Below are 24,381 nucleotides of genomic sequence, written 5' to 3'. Positions count from 1 at the left end.
AATCGCAGGTTAACAGCAGCTCAGATTAGAGACCAGGTCAATGCCACACAGAGTTCTCTTAACAGTTGTTGAAGAGATGTGTCTGCTGCTAGGAGACTTTGTGCAGCAGGCCTTCATGGTAAAATAGCTGCTAGGAAATCACTGCTAAGGACAGGCAACAAGCAGAAGAGACTTGTTTGGGCTAAAGAACACAAGGAATGCACATTAGACCAGTGGAAATCTGTGCTTTGGTCTGATGAGTCCAAATTTGAGATCTTTGGTTCCAACCACCGTGTCTTGGACTCGGATGGACTCTACATGCCTGGTTCCCACCGTGAAGCATGGAGGAGGAGGTGTGATGGTGTGGGGGTGCTTTGCTGGTGATACTGTTGGGGATTTATTCAAAATTGAAGGCATACTGAACCAGCATGGCTACCACAGCATCTTGCAGCGGCATGCTATTCCATCCGGTTTGCGTTTAGTTGGACCATCATTTATTTTTCAACAGGACAATGACCCCAAACACACCTCCAGGCTGTGTAAGGGCTATTTGACCAATAAGGAGAGTGATGAGGTGCTACACCAGATGACCTGGCCTCCACAGTCACCAGACCTGAACCCAATCGAGATGGTTTGGGGTGAGCTGGACCGCAGAGTGAAGGCAAAAGGGCCAACAAGTGCTAAGCATCTCTGGGAACTCCTTCAAGATTGTTGGAAGACCATTTCTGGTGACTACCTCTTGAAGCTCATCAAGAGAATGCCAAGAGTGTGCAAAGCAGTCATCAAAGCAAAAGGTGGCTACTTTGAAGAACCTAGAATATAAGACATATTTTTAGTTGTTTCACACTTTTTTGTTAAGTATATAATTCCACATGTGTTAATTCATAGTTTTGATGCCTTCAGTGTGAATGTACAATTTTCATAGTCATGGAAATACAGAAAAATCTTTAAATGAGAAGGTGTGTCCAAACTTTTGGTCTGTACTGTATATATATCTCATATCTATCTATCAACATCACAAAGCTTGAGCTATAGAACTCTGCTTAGATCAAAGTCTTGATATCCAAATAATGATACTTTATTAGACAAAAAAATAGAAAAACAATTAAATAGACACAGTGCTGCTACATGAGAACGTACTGAACAGGTCGGATAAATTGCTACTCTGTATTGTTGAATTGCTCTGATATTAGGCTAATAGTCCTGGGTTAAATAACCCTATATTCAAAGTTCTATGTGCATATTGCCTAACGGAAAGACATGGCTTGGTAAAACTGCCAGTATGGCAGAGCAAAGGAGTAGTGGGATAAATACCAAACACTACCACCTGTCAATCCTAACCTGCATAAGGGGCAATTTGGCAACCAATAACAAATACGGGCCACAATAGAAAGGAGCCGTAATACCTACATAAGGGAAATCCGATACAAGATGTGCTTTCCCGCACCCCCGACGCAGAAACCCTGGTCTAAAGGCCCCGTCACACATAACGAGATCGCTAGCGAGATCGCTGATGAGTCACGTTTTGGTGACGCAATAGCGATCTCGCTAGCGATCTCGTTATGCCTGACAGGTAGCAACGATCAGGCCCCTGCTGTGAGATCGCTGATCGTTACAAAGCTTCCTGGACCATTCCTGGGTCGTTGCGCTCCCGCTGGGCAGTGTGCATCGCTGTATTTGACACCTTGTCAACGACCTCGCTAGCGATTCAGAACTGAGACACGTAGAGGTGCATAAATTGGACTTTTCTGCGTTCATCGTCCCCGATTGGTGGTCGCTACTGCGTCCTTGCTTTTTCAGATCCCACCAGCGTTCTCCGGCTGTGACTCCACTTTGAACAAATCAGACATCTTTAGCAAAGTAGGTATTGTTTGGGGTCTCAAATGAGTTTCCATTTTTAATTCATTTATAGGACATCTACCAATTATCTGCTATCATTGCTCTTCAGGGAGGGAAGGCTTGGCTTCTATCTGTATATATATGCTTTTGCATGGGCAGATATTTTAGGGGTCTCGTGCACACACACCCACACAGCACGTTTTCTGACACGCTGTCTTGGCCAACCGCTTCAGAGTTTTTCATACGCCAATTAACATGAAGCTTAAATCAATAGACTCTGTTCTTTTGGCCTGTTGAACGCTTCAAAACTTTCTTCATCGACGTGATGCAATTACGTACTGTCCGCCTGGCTTTGTGGACTCTGTGGACCGAGCCAATGGGGAAGTGGAGCTCGGTGAATAGCGTGCAAACGATCCTGCAATTGCAGACCTTCAACCAGTGGGACATGGCAGAAACACCCATGATGCGAAGAACTGCCGCGACAACTGCTGCCAGTATTTTAACGGTCCTGGTGCCCCGTCACACATAACGAGATCGCGAACGAGATCGCTATTGAAGCCAAGCCCTCCCTCCCTGAAGAGCAATGATAGCAGATAATTGGTAGATGTCCTATAAATGAATTAAAAATGGAAACTCATTTGAGACCCCAAACAATACCTACTTCGCTAAGGATGTCTGATTTGTTCAAAGTGGAGTCACAGCCGGAGAACGCTGGTGGGATCTGAAAAAACAAGGACGCAGTAGCGACCACCAATCGGGGACGATGAACGCAGAAAAGTCCAATTTATGCACCTCTACGTGTCTCCGTTCTGAATCGCTAGCGAGGTCGTTGACAAGGTGTCAACTACAGCGATGCACACTGCCCAGCGGGAGCGCAACGACCCAGGAATGGTCCAGGAAGCTTTGTAACGATCAGCGATCTCACAGCAGGGGCCTGATCGTTGCTACCTGTCAGACATAACGAGATCGCTAGCGAGATCGCTATTGCGTCACCAAAACGTGACTCATCAGCGATCTCGCTAGCGATCTCGTTGTGTGACGGGGCCTTAAGTGCTCAGCAGAGAGCATAGAATAGAAGTGAGCCGAGCCTTACTGCGATCTTTGGGAGGTAGAATGAACAAATCTGCAGCTGGTGAAGAATTGGTTTTATTTATTTTTCACTCGTGCGGTATAAGTGATTAGACAAATGTATTTTTCAGGTTGCTGCAATTAGGCTATGTGCCCACGTAGCAGATTTGATGCAGAGCGTTTTTGCCTCTCTCTGGCAGAAAAAAACGCATGCAGATTTACATGCTTTTTTTCTGCCAGAGAGAAGCGTTTGTACATGCGTTTTCGCATGCGGTTTTTCAAGCAGTTTTCCAAGCGATTTTAGTATCACTTGGAAAGTGCTTGACAAGTTGGTCACACTATATAAATCCATGCAACCGGCATGGATTTATATAGTGTGACCAAGTAATAGTTAAAAAAAAAAAAAAAAAAAAATTATACTCACCTTCCGGTGTCTTCCCAGTGTCATCTCTGCTGCGTCCGATCTCTTGCATTGCTTGCGGTGGTGTGAAGGACCTGCGGTGACGTCATTGAGTCATGTGATAGGTCACATGACTCTGTGACGTCATGGCAGGTCCTTCACAACAGCGCGAACATTGCAAGAGACCGGACGGCGTGGACAAAACACCGGGAGGACATCGGAAGGTAACTATAAACTTTATTTTTTATTTTAAATTCTTTTTTTTACCAATTGTATGGTACCCAGGTCTGGATCAGACTCTCCTCTCCTCCAGACTTGGGTACCATCTGCACATTAGAGCGCGCCAATTACGCAAGTACAGATGCACTCTTGCGGAATTGGCGCGTTCTAATGCAAGTCAATGGCGGCGATTACGCTGCGTGTCCGAAAAATTAATGGAAATGCTGCGTATTTTTAAGCGCAGCATAAATTCTGCGGAAAAATATGCAGCATGGGCATTGAAAGTGCAGAATTGCATTGGAGACCATGGGGGAAGGTTTACCAAGCTTTTCCGCTGCGGAAATGCTTGAAAAACGCATCGTGGGCACACAGCCTTACAGTGGTATCAGATTTATATCAGGTTTTTATGTTTTGGTAGTTGTCACACACTAAAAAAGTTGTTTTTTTTTTTGTTTTTTTTTATGCATCACCATATTTTAAGAGCCATAATTTTTCCATATTTTGGCCCACAGTCATGTAAGGGCTTGTTTTTTGCAGGACAGGTTGACTTTTTTATTGGTACCTTTTTCGGGCACATGACATTGTTTGATCGCTTACTATTCCGATTTTTGGGGGGCAGAATAAACAAAAAACAGTTCAGGAATTGTTTTTTTGGGTTTTTATTTATGCCGTTCCGCAAGTGGTAAAATTGATAAGGCAGCTTTTTTGTTCGGGTCTTTTTTTTTGTCTTGGCGCTTTCATACAATAAAAACTATTTTATAGAAAAACATTTTTTTTTCTATCACTGAGATCTAGAACTATTTTTATTTTTCGTCTGATGTTTTATGGTGGCTTGTTTGGTGATGTGTGGAGGAGACAGGTTGTGGATGGCTTTGTATTCCAATCTTAGGGTCTTCAACTTGAGTCTCTGGGTAATGGGGAGCCAGTGAATGGATTGACAGAGTGGAGAGGCCGGGGAGTAGCTGGGGGGACAGGTAGATTAGTCGGGCAGCAGAGTTTAGGATAGATTGGAGTGGTGCAATAGTGTTAGAAGGGGCGCCACAGAACAGGAGGTTTCAGTAGTCAAGACGCGAGATTATGAGGGCATGCACTAGTGTTTTTGCAGAGTCTTGGCTGAGGAGTGTGCGGATCAGGGAGATATTTTTGAGTTGGAGTCGGCAGGAAATGGAAAGGGTTTGGATATGTGGTTTGAAGGAGAGATAAGAGTCAAGGTTTGTCCTGAGGCAGCGAGCTTGTGTGACTGGGTAGGTTGGGATAGGTCAGATGTGGGGGTTGAGTAAGGTGGGGGTAAGATGATGAATTCAGTTTTATCCATGTTAAGTTTTAGAAATCTAGCGGAGAAGACTGTTGAAATAGCTGACAGACATTGTGGGATTCTAGTTAGTAAGGAGTGGATATCTGGTCCAGAGAGGTAGATCTGTGTGTCTTGAGCATAGAGGTGATACTGAAAGCCTTGAGACTCTGAGATTTCCCAGGCCAAAGGTGTAGATGGAGAACGGCAGATCCTTAGAACTGAACCTTGGGGGACACCGACAGATATGGGGCGAGATGAGGAGGTGGTGTGTGTTTGAGACGCACTGAATGTCCGGTCTGTTAGGTATGAAGAGATCCAAGATAGAACGAAGTCTGTGACGCCAAGAGATGAGTCTAGTAAGAGGGAATGGTCCACTGTATCGGAGAAAGATGACCGGTCCAGGAGAAGGAGGACCGAGTAGCGTGGTTTGGATTTGGCAGTTAGTAGGTCGTTTGTGACTTTAGTCAGGGCAGTCTCAGTGGAGTGATGTGGTCAAAAGGCAGATTGTAAGCTTTCGAAGAGGGAGCTGGAGGGAGAGGTGGGAGGGCAGTTAAAGGTGGACATGTTGTTCCAGTAGTTTTGAGGCGTAGGGGAGAAGTGATATGGGGCTATATCTAGTCAGAGAGGATGGGTGTGATGGAGGCTTGTTTGAAACATAAGGTTAAGACACTAGTTGTTAGTGACAGGTTGAAGAGGTGGGTTAGGGTTGGGATGAAGACACTGGTAAGGTTAGGGATGAGGTGGGACAGGATTGGGTCAAGTTGACAGGTGGTGAGGTGTGATTTGGAGAGTAAAGAGAAAACTTGCTCTTCTGTGATGGTGGAGAAGTTGGTTTTGGAGGAAGAAGGTTGAGTAGGTATGAGGATAGGCTGTCGGGACTGTAGGCAAAATCCTTGTCTGATGTCAATCTTCTGCTTCAAAAATGAGGCAAAGTCTTCAGCTGAGATGAGAGGAGGCGCTGGGGGACGAAGGAGAGAATTGAAAGTGTTGAATAGCTGTTTAGGGTTGTGATACAGGGAGGATATGAGAGATGAGAAGTAGGCTTGTTTTCCTGCAGTGCGTGTGTACTTGAAAATAGTGAGGGATTGTTTATATGCGATGAAGTGCTCGTAAGAGTGGGTCCTTTTCCATCTCCGCTCAGCAACCCTGGAGGCCTCTCGCAGTTTTTTAGTGAGGTAGGTGTGCCAGGGTTGCCTATTGATTGTGCGAGCTTTGGTATGTGAGAGGGGTGACCAAATCGAGAGCTGTTGCTGTTTTGATGTTATTTAAAGCCGCAGCAACATCTGCATCGTGTAAGGAACTTATGTCAAAGGGAGGAGGGATTCAGAGAGTGAGTATAAGTCAAGGTGTTTGAGATTTCTTCAAGTGCAAGTTTGTGGAGTGGGGATTGTGGACATGGAGAGAAGAGGGCAGGTTGGAGAGGTTAGATGGGAACAGAGACTGGTGAAGATGAGGTGCAGTGTGTGGCCTTATTAGTGAGTTGCTGGAGAAGACCATTGAACAAGGCTGAAGTAGTAAGTGAGGCATAGGAGCTTTGAGACAGATGGGTGGTAAGTGTCAATGGGGATGTTGAAGTTGCCCATGATGATAGTGGGGACGTCAGCGGAAAGGAAGTGAAGTAGCCAGGTGGTGAAGTGGTCCAAGAAAGTGGTGGCTGGCACTGGGAGGCGGTAAATGACAGCCGGTTGGAGGGGGAGTAGATGCGCACACAGTGCATCTCAAAAGAGGGGAGAGTAACGGAGGGCAATTTGGTTGAAGGAACAGGCATCTGACAGGAGAAAGCCTACTCCTCCACCATGTTTGCTGCTGGGGCAGGGTGTGTGAGAAAGATGGAATCCGCTGTCCTAAAGTGCAGCTGGAGAGGCTCTTTCAAAGGGGGTGAGCCAGGTTTTGGTGATGGCGAGGAAGGAAAGTTTGTTAGTAATGAAAGTTATAGGAAAGTTTGTTGCAGACGGAGCAAGCGTTCCATAGAGTTTCGGTACATATTTATGGGATACAGTGGGTATTTAATACATGTGAGGAATGCCTGTTTTTCCAGCATTTTTCACACGTATTAAATCTGTCAAACGGTTGCAAATCATGTTCACAGAGCGACGAAAACTTAAAGCCCGAGCATTCTATAAATACTCGGTGCTCGGCCGAACATACTCGGCGAAAGGGTTAACAAAACCTACTCGCTCATCACTATTCATAATGCAGAAAGCTATCTCCAAATCGTTTCAAGCGAAGCATCCTTCTTCATCCTTCCTTGTGGGCAGATTCCCTTTAATGGGTAGGAGAAGCTTGAAAAATATATTTATTATTCTCCGAAGGTGATGCCATTCTGGTGGTTAAAACGTACATCAGACCAAAAATGGATGAAAATCTTTTTCCGCACACTGATAAAACTTTTTTTTGTTGTTTAATAACGCGGACACGCCACTTTTACCCAACTTTGCCAAAAAGGCTAAGCTAGTTAGTGACTCCAGAACTGATGGTGATGATGAGCTCTGACACTCCTTAAACCAGAAATCTTACTCCAGTCCCTGACTGGAGGGTAGGTTAATGACAAGGCTCACGCCACTTGTCATGCACTCCTGATTCATTAAGAGGTTTGTGCCTTTAAGTGAATTTGAAGCGTGTAAATCCAGCACACCCCCACATTAAGGCTGGCATGCACATTGCCAGTTTTTATTAATCGGGGCCAAAATATTATTTTTCTTAGATTCTGGAAGATCAAACACAAGCTGCAGCCCTATGGCTGCTGGTGGAACGGTGAGATCACGCCTTCCTGTCTTTTTGCAGACCACGGAGCGGCATGCGCTGGATCCAGGTGAATGCTGGTAGATAAGTATGACAGAATTTATTTCTCCTTATTCTGTCTCCTGAGCAAAGTTTTATTTTGCCTGCTTAATCCCTTTAAAGGGCATCTGTCACCACTTAGGAACTATCAGACCTCCACTATGGCCATACAGGGTATAGAAAAGTACATCTATACAAACCTGTATGGCCCATAGTAGAGGTGTGATTGCAGAGAAAAGCGCTTTAATTCTATTTTGTACAGGCTAATAAGCCCAAACCCAGGCGTGCTCTATGTCAGCGGTGCTTTGCGCATGCCCTGGAGGTCAGGGAGCACAGTGCACGTCACAGGGTCCTGTAACGTGCAGGGGAGGTGGGGGGGAATGTGATAATTAAGCATATAGGTGGGGATTTGGGGGAATAATAAGCACATAGGCGGGGATTGCTGGTGTCCCCCAGACGCGAAGCCTGTACAACATAGAATTAAAGCGCTTTTCTCTGCAATCAGACCTCTACTACGGGCCATACAGGTTTGTATAGATGTATTTTTCTATACCCTGTATGCTCATAGTAGAGGTCTGATATCTCCAAAGTGGTGACAAATTCCCTTAAACTGCCATGGGTGGACAGTCCAAAATTGGATAAAAAAATCCTTGACACACTCTTAAAATTTTTGCTTAATTGGTACTGGAAAATTTTACCAAATGTTATTTTATTTTGGCCACATCTCACTCCAGTCCTTCCTTGGTGTAAGGTTTCAATTTGATGAATTTTTACTTTTTAAAGGATTTGTAACTTTCTTGATGCTGAAATATCGCAAAAAAAATTGTTAAATTCCAAAATAAAGAGCATTTTTTTTATTTTGCAGTAAATTCACGAGTCGCGTGTGCCATTTGTATAACTTATATACACCTACATACCATTATGTGTTTCTGTACAGTTTGGGCATAATACTATCAGCTACCCTTTCCCAGGGACGCCTGGGCTTGGGCTTATTTGCATACATGTTTATTTTTGCAAATGTATGATTATTGTGGTTATATTTTGATTCTTACTTTTGTATTCATGCATGATATTATGGAGTTGCATTGGTTTTGATCCTGTAATTTCTGGATCAATATTACTTGCAATAACTATTCTTTGCACATGGTCTACATTATGGTCTGTGGTCTCTGTTTTTAATTGTTTTTGGTGCGCAATAAAATTTAAGATTTTGTGATATTTATGGTCTGCTACTTGGTGTGCATATCCTTTTGCATTGTTTATTTCCTTCCCTTTATATTTGTATGACTACGGCACAAAAAACATTTGCCACTACCACAAGGCAGAAAACAAAAAGTGGCAATAAAACGCTGATGAATTTGAGCTTACACCTTTGGGAAAGACTAGCCTTTTTATTTAAACAGTTCCGACATTTTATGTATTTACATTCAACAGGTGTCACTGTTGGGGATGAGGACCAGATTTCTGGAGGATTTTTTGACATCCTGAAAGGAGGCACTGAACGATTTCTGAGTAATATTAAAGACACTTCGTCAAAGGTTATACAGTCTGTTACCAAGTAAGAACATATACATGTTTAGAAGACATCCAGTATTACATTTTAGAATTAAAATCTGGTTGGTTTATACCAAATCTGAATGCAGTGCTACCTATATATGCTGCCATAATCAAGAGTTTATGAATAAATGCTGGTGCTGTTCCAGTGATGTCAGCTTTGGGTGTCCAGGGGCTCGCATGAATTTGATAAGTCACGTCAGCCCAATCAGTGTCTGGTAATGAGCTGCCTCACTCTTGTTAACTTCAGACAAAACTGACATCCGGAAACAGTGAGAACTGTTGCTCTCTGAATTTGCATGTGAAGTGACCCATTAGTGGCCGCTGATTGGCTACAGGGTCCATGTGAGATAACAATGTTACATTTTCCCCCTGGAAGGGTGAGTTCAGGCTGCTTTTATTTTACAATATAGTAATTGAGAAGGTGTTGTCCAAGTAGTAGACAGTCCCTTTAACAGAGCTGAGATGCTGACTGGGTGACATAACTGGCCTCTGTGAAGTATAAAGCAAGCTGTACCACAACATCCAATGTTTGTGAGGTGTTGAAGATGTGATCAACGATAAACTAGCTAATTATCATTTGCAATGTTCCCCTTGCAAAAATGCTGCATTTTTTTCTGCAGGTGTCTGCACCAAAATTGAGATTCAAATCGACTGAACAATTCAGTTTTTGCTGCATTTTCTCTTTTGCTTGATGCAGTGTAGACTTGATGAATTGTTTTACTGTATTTTTTGAACATAAACATTGTGATTCTGCATTTAAATTCAATTAAGTTTTTTAGACGCATTTTTTTATTAGGTTCCCCATAGGGAAAAATGTAACATGGTTTTAACCTATTCCTGCAAATGGATGAAACAGCACTTGCAGATTTTGTGATTTCAGCAATCTGGTGTTATGTCTGATGGATGGCACAGGAATATTTTCTTCTGCCATCTGCAGCAGTAAGTAGATGTTATACCCAGCTAAGCTACTGCTACACGTGCTGAAACCGGACATACTGATCCCTGCACTTAGACAAAGGGAGGTAGCTCCCTATATCAGGCCATCTATTCCAACAGGATGCCTGACAATGGCCTCTTCTTCTGCTATGTCACTCATCCATTCAGATCCCACAAGGCCGATGAACTGCACATCGTAGCTTGCATAGGGTACTACCAATGCGAGTAAAGTATCACCTAATCAAATGCCCTGGTGGGATTATTAAGTTCTGTGCAAAGAAAAAAAAAAAAAAAAAAGTAAATATATGTATGTATGTATGTGTGTGTGTGTGTGTGTGTATATATATATATATATATATATATATATATATATATATATATATATATATATATATATATATATATATATATATATATATATATATATTACAGTACATACCAAAAGTTTGGACACACCTCATTTAAAGATTTTTCTGTATTTTCAGGACTATGAAAATTGTACATTCACACTGAAGGCATCAAAACTATGAATTAACACATGTGGAATTATATAGTTAACAAAAAAGTGTGAAACAACTGAAAATATGTCTTATATTCTAGGTTCTTCAAAGTAGCCACCTTTTGCTTTGATGACTGCTTTGCACACTCTTGGCATTCTCTTGATGAGCTTCAAGAGGTAGTCACCGGAAATGGTCTTCCAACAATCTTGAAGGAGTTCCCAGAGATGCTTAGCACTTGTTGGCCCTTTTGCCTTCACTCTGCGGTACAGCTCACCCCAAACCATCTCGATTGGGTTCAGGTCTGGTGACTGTGGAGGCCAGGTCATCTGGCGTAGCACCCCATCACTCTCCTTCTTGGTCAAATAGCCCTTACACAGCCTGGAGGTGTGTTTGGGGTCATTGTCCTGTTGAAAAATAAATGATGGTCCAACTAAACACAAACCGGATGGAATAGCATGCCACTGCAAGATACTGTGGTAGTCATGCTGGTTCAGTATGCCTTCAATTTTGAATAAATCCCCAACAGTGTCACCAGCAAAGCACCCCCACACCATCACACCTCCTACTCCATGCTTCATGGTGGGAACCAGACATGTAGAGTCCATCCGTTCACCTTTTCTGCGTCGCACAAAGACACGGTGGTTGGAACCAAAGATCTCAAATTTGGACTCATCAGACCAAAGCACAGATTTCCACTGGTCTAATGTCCATTCCTTGTGTTCTTTAGCCCAAACAAGTCTCTTCTGCTTGTTGCCTGTCCTTACCAGTGGTTTCCTAGCAGCTATTTTACCATGAAGGCCTGCTGCACAAAGTCTCCTCTTAACAGTTGTTGTAGAGATGTGTCTGCTGCTAGAACTCTGTGTGGCATTGACCTGCTCTCTAATCTGTGCTGCTGTTGACCTGTTATTTCTGAGGCTGGTTACTCGGATAAACTTATCCTCAGAAGCAGAGGTGACTCTTGGTCTTCCTTTCCTGGGGCGGTCCTCATGTGAGCCAGTTTCTTTGCAGCGCTTGATGGTTTTTGCAACTGCACGTGGGGACACTTTCAAAGTTTGCCCAATTTTTCGGACTGACTGACCTTCATTTCTTAAACTAATGATGGCCACTCGTTTTTCTTGCCATAATACAAATTCTAACAGTCTATTCAGTAGGACTATCAGCTGTGTATCCACCAGACTTTTGCACAACACAACTGATGGTCCCAACCCCATTTATAAGGCAAGACATCCCACTTATTAAACCTGACAGGGCACACCTGTGAAGTGAAAACCATTTCCGGTGACTACCTCTTGAAGCTCATCAAGAGAATGCCAAGAGTGTGCAAAGCAGTCATCAAAGCAAAAGGTGGCTACTTTGAAGAACCTAGAATATAAGACATATTTTCAGTTGTTTCACACTTTTTTGTTAAGTATATAATTCCACATGTGTTAATTCATAGTTTTGATGCCTTCAGTGTGAATGTACAATTTTCATAGTCCTGAAAATACAGAAAAATCTTTAAATGAGGTGTGTCCAAACTTTTGGTCTGTACTGTATTTCAAGTGTTTATTTGTTAATGTTGATGATTACGGCTTACAGCCAATAAAAAACAAAAGTCATCGTCTCAGTAAATTGGAATACTTTATAACAGCTTGAAAATTTACTTTAAAACCCTAAATGTTGGCCTACTGAAATGTATGTTCAGTAAATGCACTCAATACTTGATCAGGGCTCCTTTTGCATCAATTACTGCATCAATGCGGCGTGACATGGAGGTGATCAGCCTGTGGCACTGCTGAGGGGTTATGGAAGCCCAGGTTGCTTTGATAGCAGCCTTCAGCTCGTCTGCATTGTTGGGTCTGGTGTCTCTCATTTTCCTCTTGACAATACCCCATAGATTCTCTATGGGGTTAAGGTCAGGTGAGTTTGCTGGCCAATGAAGCACAGTGATGCTGTTGTTTTTAAACCAGGTAATGGTACTTTTGGCAGTGTGGACAGGTGCCAAGTCCTGCTGGAGAATGAAATTTCCATCTCCAAAAAGCTTGTCGGCAGAGGGACGCATGAAGTGTTCAGAAATGTCCTGGTAGATGGTTGCGCTGACTTTGGTCTTGATAAATCACAGTGGACCTACACCAGCAGATGACATGGCTCCCCAAACCATCACTGATTTGTGGAGACTTCACACTAGACCTCAAGCAGCTTGGATTGTGTGCCTCTCCACTCTTCCTCCAGACTCTGGGACCTTGATTTCCAAATAAAATGCAAAATTTACTTTCATCTGAAAACAACCCCTTGGGACAACTGAGCAACAGTCAAAATATTTTTCTCCTTGGCCCAGGAAAGACGCTTCTGGCGTTGTCTATTGGTCATGAGTGGCGTGACACAAGGAATGCGACACTTGTAGCTCATGTCCTGGATACGTCTGTGTGTGGTGGCTCTTGAAGCAATGACTCCAGCAGCAGTCCACTCCTTGTGAATCTCCCCCAAATTTTTGAATGTCCTTTTCTTAGCAATCTTTACAAGGCTGCGGTTATCCCGGTTGCTTGTGCACCTTTTTCTACCACACTTTTTCCTTACACTCAACTTTCCATTAATATACTTGGATACAGCACTCTGTGAACAGCCAGCTTTAGCAATGACCTTTTGTGGCTTACCATCCTCGTGAAGTGTGTTAATAAGCAGTCTTCCCCATGGTTGTGGAGCCTACTGACACCGACTAAGGGACCTTTTTGAATACTTAAGCCTTTGCATCTGTTTTTCATTTGCTGAGTTAATGACTTTTGTGTTTTCATTGGCTGTAAGCCATAATCATCAACATTAACAGAAATAAACACTTGAAATAGATCACTGTTTGTAATGACTCTGTATAATATAGGAGTTTTAATTTTTGTATTGAAGAGCTGAAATGAAGTAACTTTTTGATGACATTCTAATTTAATGAGAAGCACCTGTATATCAATACTTATATCATGGTCAGAATGCCTCACAATTGGCCAAAATCAATGGTCCACATGGACATTCCCTAACAAATAAATGAAGCCTACAATAGGCATGGAGTAAAGGTCCACCAACATATGCATAATTCAAAATAGTCTATTAATGGATACAAAAAAAACAGGCTAAATTACATAATATAAAAGTCAATAGCGAAGGCACAGATGGTTTGTGGCCGCGGATCCACAATGGAATAACAGACTAGGGCAATGTAGATTCACAATATATATAGAAAAAAATATAGTTAAAAGTTATCACAAGTACTAGTGCCAAACTATCCTAGCCATTAGGTGTTCAGGTCAGAAGATCACCATATATTGCTACCAAAAACGTGGTCCCTATAATCTCAATCTCGCGTATGATCAATTAAAAAATGCTAGTTCTGTTATCTATAATATAACCAGGGATTTGTCCTTCTGTCCAAAGCCTCTCTAGACTGCGCAGGCGCACTGCATCTGCGCAATGTGGCAGGAGACAGATGTATACATCCAGATGGGGAAGGAGGAGTGTGGCGCCAGAGATCGCTGTATGCATAGGCGCTGGCCGCATATCGCAATGTCCGGCGCCATGAGTACATACCGTGTTCTCTGGAGAGGCCCGAGGAGAAGCGTGGCGCTGGAATCAGCGCCTTGCACAGTGTCTTCAACAAAATGGCGCTGGAGAGCTCGTTATCCGCATGGGCTGATTCCAGCGCCATATTGTTGAAAACAACGCAAATTTGTCTAAAAGAAAATAGCGGCGGGGATCTCACTGACTATGGCGCCACACTCCTCCTCCAGCCTCTCCGGAGACCAGTGTTTTCAACAAAATGGCACTGGATAGCGTGGTATGTGCACGCGCTGATTCTAGTGCCATTTTATTTAACGCAGGCGATGCACTGCAGGGCAAAGGGGTGAGTAGGAGTGTTTTTTTTTTTTTTTTTTGGATGAAGCTGCAGCAGCTCATGCAGGATGGGGAAGCCAAGGCCAGGATTGGGTGGGGGGGGGTGGCATTTGCCAGGATGGGGGATGAGGGAGCATATTCCAGGATGGGGAAGCATATACCAGGATAGGGGAGCTTATTAGCATATTATAGGATGATGAACTAGGATTGTGGAGCATATACACCAGGATGGGGGCGCATATTCCTGGATGGGGGAGCATATACTATGGGAGAGCATATTCCTGGATGGGGGATGAAGATGGGGTATCATATACCAGGATGGGGGACAATTTGGTTTCATTCATAGGGTCGGATTGTCTGTGAATTTGCATAATAACGATAATAATTTTTTACTTATATGGTGCCAACATAATCCGCAGCGCTTTACAATTCAGACATTTTACTCACAATCTAGATTCCCTATCAGTATGTCTTAGGAATGTATGAGGAAACCGGGAAACCCATGGAAACATAGGGAGAACATACAAACTCCTTACAGATGTTGTCCTTGATGGGATTTGAACCCAGGACCCCAGTACTGCAAGGTGGCAGTTCTAACCACTGAGCCACTGTGCTACCCCTACATATACAGGGTCTTTGATAAAATGTTGCTGGATAGCACTGTATGTGCACTCGCAGGCTCCGGTGCCATTTTATTCTATTAATGTACTACAACGTCAACATAGCAGTGTGCATGCACCACCCATTGCCATTATCCCTATGGCCGGCATGTTAGCACTGCTGTGTGGATGTAGTACATTACTTCAATAAAATGGCGCCGGAGTCAGCACTTGCACATACCGCGCTATCCGGCGCCATTTTATGGAAGACACTGTATGTGCAAATTCGCAGACACAGTGTCTTAAAAAAAAAAATTGGTGCTGGAAATATACCAATAAAAATGCTTACCACCTGGGTGTACAACGGGTTCAATACTTAGTATTATATATTCACATCTAATGTGTGAGTGAATCTGATCTAGTAAACATATGGCAATATATTCTTACAGATATAGCATAACTGACCAAATTAAACAATATGTATGTAACGATTAGGATAGCTAAACTAGGAGTAAAATAAGCATCATTAGTCTAAATCAGTGTTTCCCAAACCCCATCCTCACGGTCCCCCACAGGACATGTTTTCAGGATCTCCTTAGTATTACACAGGTGATAGAAGTATCATCAAGGCATCAGGAATTCTCTCACCTGTGCAATACTAAGGAGATCCTGAAAACATGACCTGTGAGGACTGGAGTTTGGGAAACACTGGTCTAAATACATAAAGAGGATCACCTCACCCATCTTTAACCTGTCCAGACTGGCAATGCCAGCAGCTCTAATGCCGCGTGTTGTGTGGGATTCCTTGGAGGGGCTCTAACTCTCTGTATGTCCTGTCTGCCATAAGTAGATGCCTCCACAGCTGTCTGTAATTCAGCATTTAAAGATGGCGCATGTGCGTTATGACTCTCCGGATGCAGAATTGCTTCCGGCATTCGCTATAATGACTTGGGTCAGGGGGAAATCCCCCGTGACATCAGTAATCCGCACTCGTCGCTATTGAGCGCCGTTGGCAATAATCCAGTAAGTTGTGCATATCACGCATGCCGAACTCCATCTTGAGTGTGGGCATACAGTACAGACCAAAAGTTTGGAAACGACTTCTCATTTAAAGATTTTTCTGTATTTTCATGACTATGAAAATTGTACATTCACACTGAAGGCATCAAAACTATGAATTAACACATGTGGAATTATATACTTAACAAAAAAGTGTGAAACAACTGAAAATATGTCTTATATTCTAGGTTCTTCAAAGTAGCCACCTTTCTCTTTGATGACTGCTTTGCACACTCTTGGCATTCTCTTGATGAGCTTCAAGAGGTAGTCACCGGAAATGGTTTTCACTTCACAGGTGTGCCCTGTCAGGTTTAATAAGTGGGATTTCTTGTCTTTAAATGGGGTTGGGACCATCAGTTGTGTTGTGCAGAAGTCTGGTGGATACACAGCTGATAGTCCTACTGAATAGACTGTCAGAATTTGTATTATGGCAAGAAAAAAGCAGCTAGGTAAAGAAAAACGAGTGGCCATCATTAGTTTAAGAAATGTAGGTCAGTCAGTGCGAAAAATTGGGCAAACTTTGAAAGTGTCCCCAAGTGCAGTTGCAAAAACCATCAAGCGCTACAAACAAATTGGCTCACATGAGGACTGCCCCAGCAAAAGAAGACCAAGAGTCACCTCTGCTTCTGAGGATAAGTTTATCCAAGTCACCAGCCTCAGAAATCGCAGGTTAACAGCAGCTCAGATTAGAGACCAGGTCAATGCCACACAGAGTTCTAGCAGCAGACACATCTCTACAACAACTGTTAAGAGGAGACTTTGTGCAGCAGGCCTTCATGGTAAAATAGCTGCTAGGAAACCACTGGTAAGGACAGGCAACAAGCAGAAGAGACTTGTTTGGGCTAAAGAACACAAGGAATGGACATTAGACCAGTGGAAATCTGTGCTTTGGTCTGATGAGTCCAAATTTGAGATCTTTGGTTCCAACCACCGTGTCTTTGTGCGACGCAGAAAAGGTGAACGGATGGACTCTACATGCCTGGTTCCCACCGTGAAGCATGGAGGAGGAGGTGTGATGGTGTGGGGGTGCTTTGCTGGTGACACTGTTGGGGATTTATTCAAAATTGAAGGCATACTGAACCAGCATGGCTACCACAGCATCTTGCAGCGGCATGCTATTCCATCCGGTTTGCGTTTAGTTGGACCATCATTTATTTTTCAACAGGACAAAGACCTCAAACACAACTCCAGGCTGTGTAAGGGCTATTTGACCAAGAAGGAGAGTGATGGGGTGCTACGCCAGATAACTTGGCCTCCACAGTCACCAGACATGAACCCAATCGAGATGGTTTGGGGTGAGCTGGACCGCAGAGTGAAGGCAAAAGGGCCAACAAGTGCTAAGCATCTCTGGGAACTCCTTCAAGATTGTTGGAAGACCATTTCCGGTGACTACCTCTTGAAGCTCATCAAGAGAATGCCAAGAGTGTGCAAAGCAGTCATCAAAGCAAAAGGTGGCTACTTTGAAGAACCTAGAATATAAGACATATTTTCAGTTGTTTCACACTTTTTTGTTAAGTATATAATTCCACATGTGTTAATTCATAGTTTTGATGCCTTCAGTGTGAATGTACAATTTTCATAGTCATGAAAATACAGAAAAATCTTTAAATGAGAAGGTGTGTCCAAACTTTTGGTCTGTACTGTATATGAAGGGCAAAAGGTACCATGGGTGCTATATACTGTGAGTAATTCTAATATATATATATCTTACATATATCGACATATAAGTATGAGAAAATAGTGCTAAGTGTCACTAAGATATTGTGTTAGGTAACATTGAGGGAAAATATATACATCAAGTAATCTAAAGTGCAAATTCAACGAAAAAAAAAGTGCAATATGCTTAATTGAACATATAAGATCCATATAATGGGAAACGTTACATAATGCGATAATCAAAGCAGCAGATTTAAGTGACCTTAAACAATAAAAGTGTGACTATGCCCTATGGAGATAGTAAGTCCATTGCACTACTTCATGCCATTCAAAACGATAGATAGGCTTCTACACTGTATGCCGATCATGTCCATAGGTGGATAATTGATATAATGAACAAGACTTCAAATAGCAGACATTCATAAATCATCAAAGTTACTAAAAATATATAAAATAAAGATAAAATAAAACAGATTAAGATCCAAATCAGGGAAAGATATATTTTTACAAAAAAGGAAAAAAAAAACTTGGTTAGTCATTAAGAACCGCTGGTACCGTGGTGCACAGAGTGGTAATCCACCGACATTCTAGTTGTGCCCGTGTGTGCTTCATATCTCCGCTCCCAATGCCTCTTCATACCTTGTCTATACATCGTGTTTTTAAAGAGGATGTCCACAACTATTAACATTACCCCCATGGATTTAAATTGTTGCAACAAGTCTTTGTAATTACTTTGCGTTTTCTTTATTACCTGTGAGTGGCGCGATCACTGTCCGCTCACAGGCATCACGTGCCCCCGGCTGCAGCCGGCTCTGACAGCCGCTGATGTCACGTCAAGGTTCGGCTGCAGCCGTGGGTGACTCAGTGACGCGCTCCGTGCTGATTGGTGGGCGAGGTTTCACCGCACGTCACAGCCAAGTGCCAGCCCGCGTTTTCCCAACTAGAGCAGAGGGAAAGCATGCGGTGGATGCTGGACTATGACGTGCGGTGAAACCCCATCCACAGCCCATCAATTGGCGCGGAGCGCGTCACTGGGTCGCCCCCGACTGCAGCCGGAACTTGACACGACATCAGCGGATGTGAGAGCTGGCTGCAGCTGGGGCTCACGTGATGCCTGGTGAGCTGCCAGCGATAGCTCCGCTCGCAGGCAATATTAACATGTAAGGTAATTACAAAAAGACTTGTTGCCCAGTGGGAACTGCTCGAATAGTTGAACCTGTATGTGTGGAAGGCACGTGTAATAATGCGTTTACCGACGTTTTTTTCCCCGATTATAGTTTTGTATGTGTATATCCATCTTCCTGTACCTTCAACTTAATATCCAAAAATGGAATCTTATGGTGATGGTATATACAGTGGGTACAGAAAGTATTCAGACCCCTTTAAATCTTTCACTCTGTTTCATTGCAGCCATTTGGTAAATTCTAAAAAGTTCATTTTTTTTTTCTCATTAATGTACACTCTGCACCCCATCTTGACTGAAAAAACAGAAATGTAGAAATTTTTGCAAATTTATTAAAAAAGAAAAACTTCAAATATCAGATGCTCATAATTATTTAGACCCATTGCTCAGACACTCATATTTAAGTCACATGCTGTCCATTTCCTTGTGATACTCCTTGACATGGTTTTACTCCTTTATAGGAGTCCAGCTGTGTTTAAACTGATAGGTCTGTGCCTTTCCAAATCAAGTCCTGTCTATATAAAATCTCACAGCTCACAGTGCATGTCAGACCAAATGAGAATCATGAGCTCAGAGACAGAATTGTGGCAATGCACAGATCTGGCCAAGGTTACTGAAGAATTTCTGCATTACTCAAGGTTCCTAATAGCACAGTGGCCTCCATAATCCTTAAATGGAAGAAGTTTGGGACCACCAGAAGTCTTCCTAGACCTATCCGTCCAGCTAAACTGAGCAATCGTGGGAGAAGAGCCTTGGTGAGAGAGGTAAAGAAGAACCCCAAGATGATTGTGGCTGAGCTCCAGAGATGCAGTAGGAAGATGGGAGAAAGTTGCACATAGTCAACAATCACTGCAGCCCTCCACCTGTCGGGCCTCCATGGCAGAGTGGCCCGACTGAAGCCTCTCCTCAGTGCAAGACATATGAAAGCCCGCATAGAGTTTGCTCAAAAACGCATGAAGGACTCCCAGACTATGAGATATAAGATTCTCTGCTCTGATGAGACGAAGATAGAACTTTTTGGTGATAATTCTAAGCGGTATGTGTGGAGAAAGCCAGGCACTGTTCATCACCTGTCCAATACAATCACAACAGTGAAACATGGTGGCAGCATCATGCTATGGGGGTGTTTTTCAGCTGCAGGGACAGGACGACTGGTTGCAATTGAAGGAAACATGAATGCGGCCAAGTACAGAGATATCCTGGATGAAAACCTCTTCCAGAGTGCTCTGGACCTCAGACTTGGCCGAAGGTTCACCTTCCAACAAGACAATGACCCTAAGAACACAGCTAAAATAACAAAGGAGTGGCTTCAGAACAACTCTGTGACCATTCTTGACTGGCCCAGCCAGAGCCCTGACCTAAACCCAATTAAACATCTCTGGAGAGACCAGAAAATTGCTGTCCATCAACGTTCACCATCCAACCTGATGGAACTGGAGAGGATCTGCAAGGAAGAATGGCAGATGATCCACAAATCCAGGTGTGAAAAACTTGTTGCATCATTCCCAAGAAGACTCATGGCTGTACTAGCGCAAAAGGGTGCTTCTACTCAATACTGAGCAAAGGGTCTGAATACTTATGACCATGTGATATTTCAGTTTTTCTTTTTTAATAAATTTGCAAAAAATTTCTACATGTTTTTTTTTTTAGTCAAGATGGGGTGCAGAGAGTACTTTAATAAGAAAAAAATGAACTTTTTATATTTTACCAAATGGCTGCAATGAAACAGAGTGAAAAATTTAAAGGGGCCTGAATACTTTCCGGACCCACTGTATACATAAGCCTAATTTTGGAGTTGTTGAGATTTAGTGCTGACATAAATAACTTTAAATCGTTGACAGAGCCCTGCCAAGCAGAATATCATCTTTATATTGGTGCAACCCAAGGATCTGGGGGGTGGCGTGTGCTCCCCCATGAAAAATGCTCTTCTCCCAGAGTCTCAGGTAGAGGTTAGTATAGGAAGGCTCACATGCCGCTGCCATTGCTGTTCCCCATTTTTGCAGGAAAAATCTATCCTTGAATGTTAAATAAAAACTGCGTCATCACAAATCGCAACAACTGTAAAAAGCAGCTTTTAATTTCAATAAAAAAAGCAGCAAATACGCAACTTGTGAAGTGTGAACATGGCTTTACAAGGCATTCTGTTCCTGAAATAAAAGTAAGGAATTAATGTTGGACTTGATCACATTAATGTCACTAGAAGCCAAAGAAGGTGATGTCAATGAACAAAATTTTAACGAACAAATTTATTAACGTCTCTGATGGTATCTGATCAACTCAGAGTCCAAACTAGGGACAATGAGTACAATCTACATTTCACTTTAGGCCCATGTGGCCATCAGGTACCCTTTTGGATATATTAACAGGAGATTCCTCATTTGATAAGGTATAGACATAGCTTCACATAAAGGATATTTCTGGAAATACCATTCTACAATACACTAGCTATCATACGCAACATACTACACGAGCCATTCCCTATAGTGAGTTTTTACGGGCCTGACGTACCTACACCAGGAATACCACTTTTCACCATTAGGGTACCATTATCAGAAATAGATTACGGGACAGTTGTTATGGCAAACCTCTGATAAACCACACATTTGAAATGGCCAAAAGGAAGACTAGAACTTGAGTATTATGTGGTGAGTCTAGTATCACCAGACAACATATTGTTGTCGAAACCAACATTTCCAAGTCTCCTGTTATGTACACCACTCTTTTTAGCTTACAATGTTATCAAATAAAATATATAATTTTAAAATATTAACCAGTTGTGAATCAGGGCAACCGTTGCAGACAAGTGATTTGAAGGTGACTGTAGATGTGTGTCCAAAAGAGGGAGATTCTTGGGCAATACTCTTTCTCCCAGCCTCAATAGAAAATACTCCCTCTTGTTCAACCTGCCTTTACTCTAAAGCAGTCCTGCACAGCATATGGCCCGCCAAAGTATGTCCTGTAGCCCGCAGAGCAGCCCTGGAGATGCCACTCCCTTTTTCCTAAATATACACACGTGGTCAAAATAGTTGGTACCCCTCGTTTAATGTAAGAAAAACCCACAATGGTCACAGAAATAACTTGAATCTGACAAAAGTAATAATAAATTAAAAATCTATGAAAATGAACAAATGAAAGTCAGACATTGCTTTTCAACCCTGCTTCCACAGAATTGTTTAAAAAATGTAACTCATGAAATAGGCCTGGATGGAAATGATGGTACCCCTGAAAATAATGTGACAAAAGGGATGTGTTAAGTCTAGTTGTGTCCACTAATTAGTATCACAGGTGTCTACAATCTTGTAATCAGTCAGTGGGCCTGTATATAGGGCTACAGATACTCACTGTGCTGTTTGGTGACATGGTGTGTACCACACTCAACATGGACCAGAGGAAGCAAAGGAAAGAGTTGTCTCAGGAGATTAGAAAGAAAATTATAGATAAGCATGTTAAAGGTAAAGGTTAGAAGACCATCTCCAAGCAGCTTGATGTTCCTGTGACTACTGTGAATACAGCCACATGGGCCATTAAAAGATAATTTTTCATCATCTGTTTGTGTGCTGCCCCCAATCTTTTTGTGGTTATACATAGGACTGGTGTGTACCTGGGTGGCTTTGCACCTTTTTCCATTTTTTGTGCTGCTTTTGATCTTTTTCATCTATCTATCTCCAGAGATGCGTGTTTCTGTCTGAAGCCTTTAAAGACTGTGCAAGCATGACACGCCTTCGCAGTCTGGCCCCAGACAGAAGAACGCATCGAGCCGTTACAGGTACGAGGAGTGTGTATGGCGCCGGAGATAACGGTAGGCGTAGATGCTAAACGCATACCGTGATCTCTGGTGCCATACTTACCTGACCAGGAGGAGAATTGCCACGGCAACTCTCTTTGCCGGAGACTGGGGCAGGAGTTTGACTTCGGAATCGGCGCATGCGCATAACGCTATCTGGCGCCATTTTACTGAAGATACATTTGTAGTGTGTCTTAAGCAAAATGGCGCCGGGCAACACGGCATGGGCATTCGCATACTCCAACGCCGCACTCCTCCCCCGGCCTCCGTCAGAACAGGACACAGCAGCGCTGGAGCACAGGGAAGAAAGGTGAGTATAAGTGTTTATTTTTTGTATATGTGCAGCGTGAAAGAGATGAGGGGTGCCATACATACCAGGATTGGGGGATGAGGGGTACCATACATTCCCGGATTGGGGATGAGGGTGCCATATATACCAGGATTGGTGGGTGAGGGGGCCACACATACCAGGATTGGTGGGTGAGGGGGCCACACATACCAGGATTGGTGGGTGAGGTGGCCACACATACCAGGATTGGTGGGTGAGGGGGCCACGCTTACCAGTGTTGGGGGGTGAGAGGGCCACGCATACCAGGATTGGGGGGTGAGGGGAGGTGTACTATGCATACCAGGATTGAGGGGTGAGGGGTAGTATGCATACCAGGATTGGGGGGTGAGGGGTACTATGCATACCAGGATTGGGGGGTAATGGGTACCATACATAACAGGATAGGGATGAAGGGTTATGCATACCAGGATTGGGGATCAGGAGACCATACATACCGGGATTTGGGGATGATGGGTACCATGCATACCAAAATTGAGGGGTGAGGGGACCGTGCATACCAGGATTGGGGGGTGAGGGGACCACGCATACCAGGATTGTGGGGTGAGGGGTGCCATGCATACCAGAATAAGGATGAGTGGTACCATGCATACCAGGATAAGGGATGGGGTGCCATTCATACCAGGATTGGGGGATGAGGGAGTCATGCATTCCAGGTTTCTGGGATTCGGGGTACCCTGTATACCAGGATAGGGGTGAGGGGATCATGCATACCAGGATAGGAATGCGGGGTACCATGCATAATGGGATGGGGTGCCATGCATACCAGGATTGGGGAATGAGGAGTGCCATGCATCGCAGGATGAGGGATTGGGTACCATACATATCAGGATTGGGGGATGAGGGGTGCCATGTATATCAAATTTGGGATGAGGGGGCCATGCATACCAGATTAAGAGATGGGGTACAGTGCATACCAGGATTGGGATGAGGGGTGCAATGTATACCAGATTTGGAATGTGGGGTGCCATGCATACCAGGATAAGGGATGGGGTGCCATTCATACCAGGATTGGGGAATAAGGGAGCCATGCATACCAGGATGAGGGATTGGGTGCCATGCATACCACCAGGATAGGTATGAGGGGTGCCATGCATACCAGGATAGGATGGTGGGGACAGGATGGGGGCAACACAAATACCAGGAGGGGGGCAGCACATACCATCATGGGAGACCATATATCAATGAAAATGCTCTCCACCGTAGAACGGATTCAATAGCTAGTATTTATATATGCATGCATGCATACATACATAAACACACACTAGATTTTGGGACAAAACAATACAGCATATACAATTTCATAAAATAAATACGAATTACAAA

The 24,381-nt window shown here is 43.4% G+C and overlaps 1 protein-coding gene across 7 annotated transcripts in view; it reads left to right on the top strand.

The window, feature by feature from the left end:
• Positions 1-24,381, top strand: part of GAK (cyclin G associated kinase) — a 609,434-nt gene that overhangs the window by 255,006 nt on the left and 330,047 nt on the right. For 6 of the 7 annotated variants that reach the window (XM_073684854.1, XM_073684861.1, XM_073684827.1 and 3 more), the window contains 2 exons: positions 7,504-7,611; positions 9,015-9,138. In XM_073684854.1, coding sequence (XP_073540955.1) covers positions 7,504-7,611; positions 9,015-9,138 — 232 coding nt within the window. The remainder of the gene's footprint in view (positions 1-7,503; positions 7,612-9,014; positions 9,139-24,381) is intronic. The other variant, XM_073684845.1, reaches the window with a different exon arrangement.

This window comes from Phyllobates terribilis, unplaced genomic scaffold (assembly GCF_046119375.1).
Source record: "Phyllobates terribilis strain yellow unplaced genomic scaffold, ASM4611937v1 Scaffold_1__5_contigs__length_1240528914, whole genome shotgun sequence".
NCBI classification, from domain to species: Eukaryota; Metazoa; Chordata; class Amphibia; order Anura; family Dendrobatidae; genus Phyllobates; species Phyllobates terribilis.
Note: the sequence above shows the minus strand (reverse complement) of the source record. Positions and strands in the feature narration are given on the sequence as shown.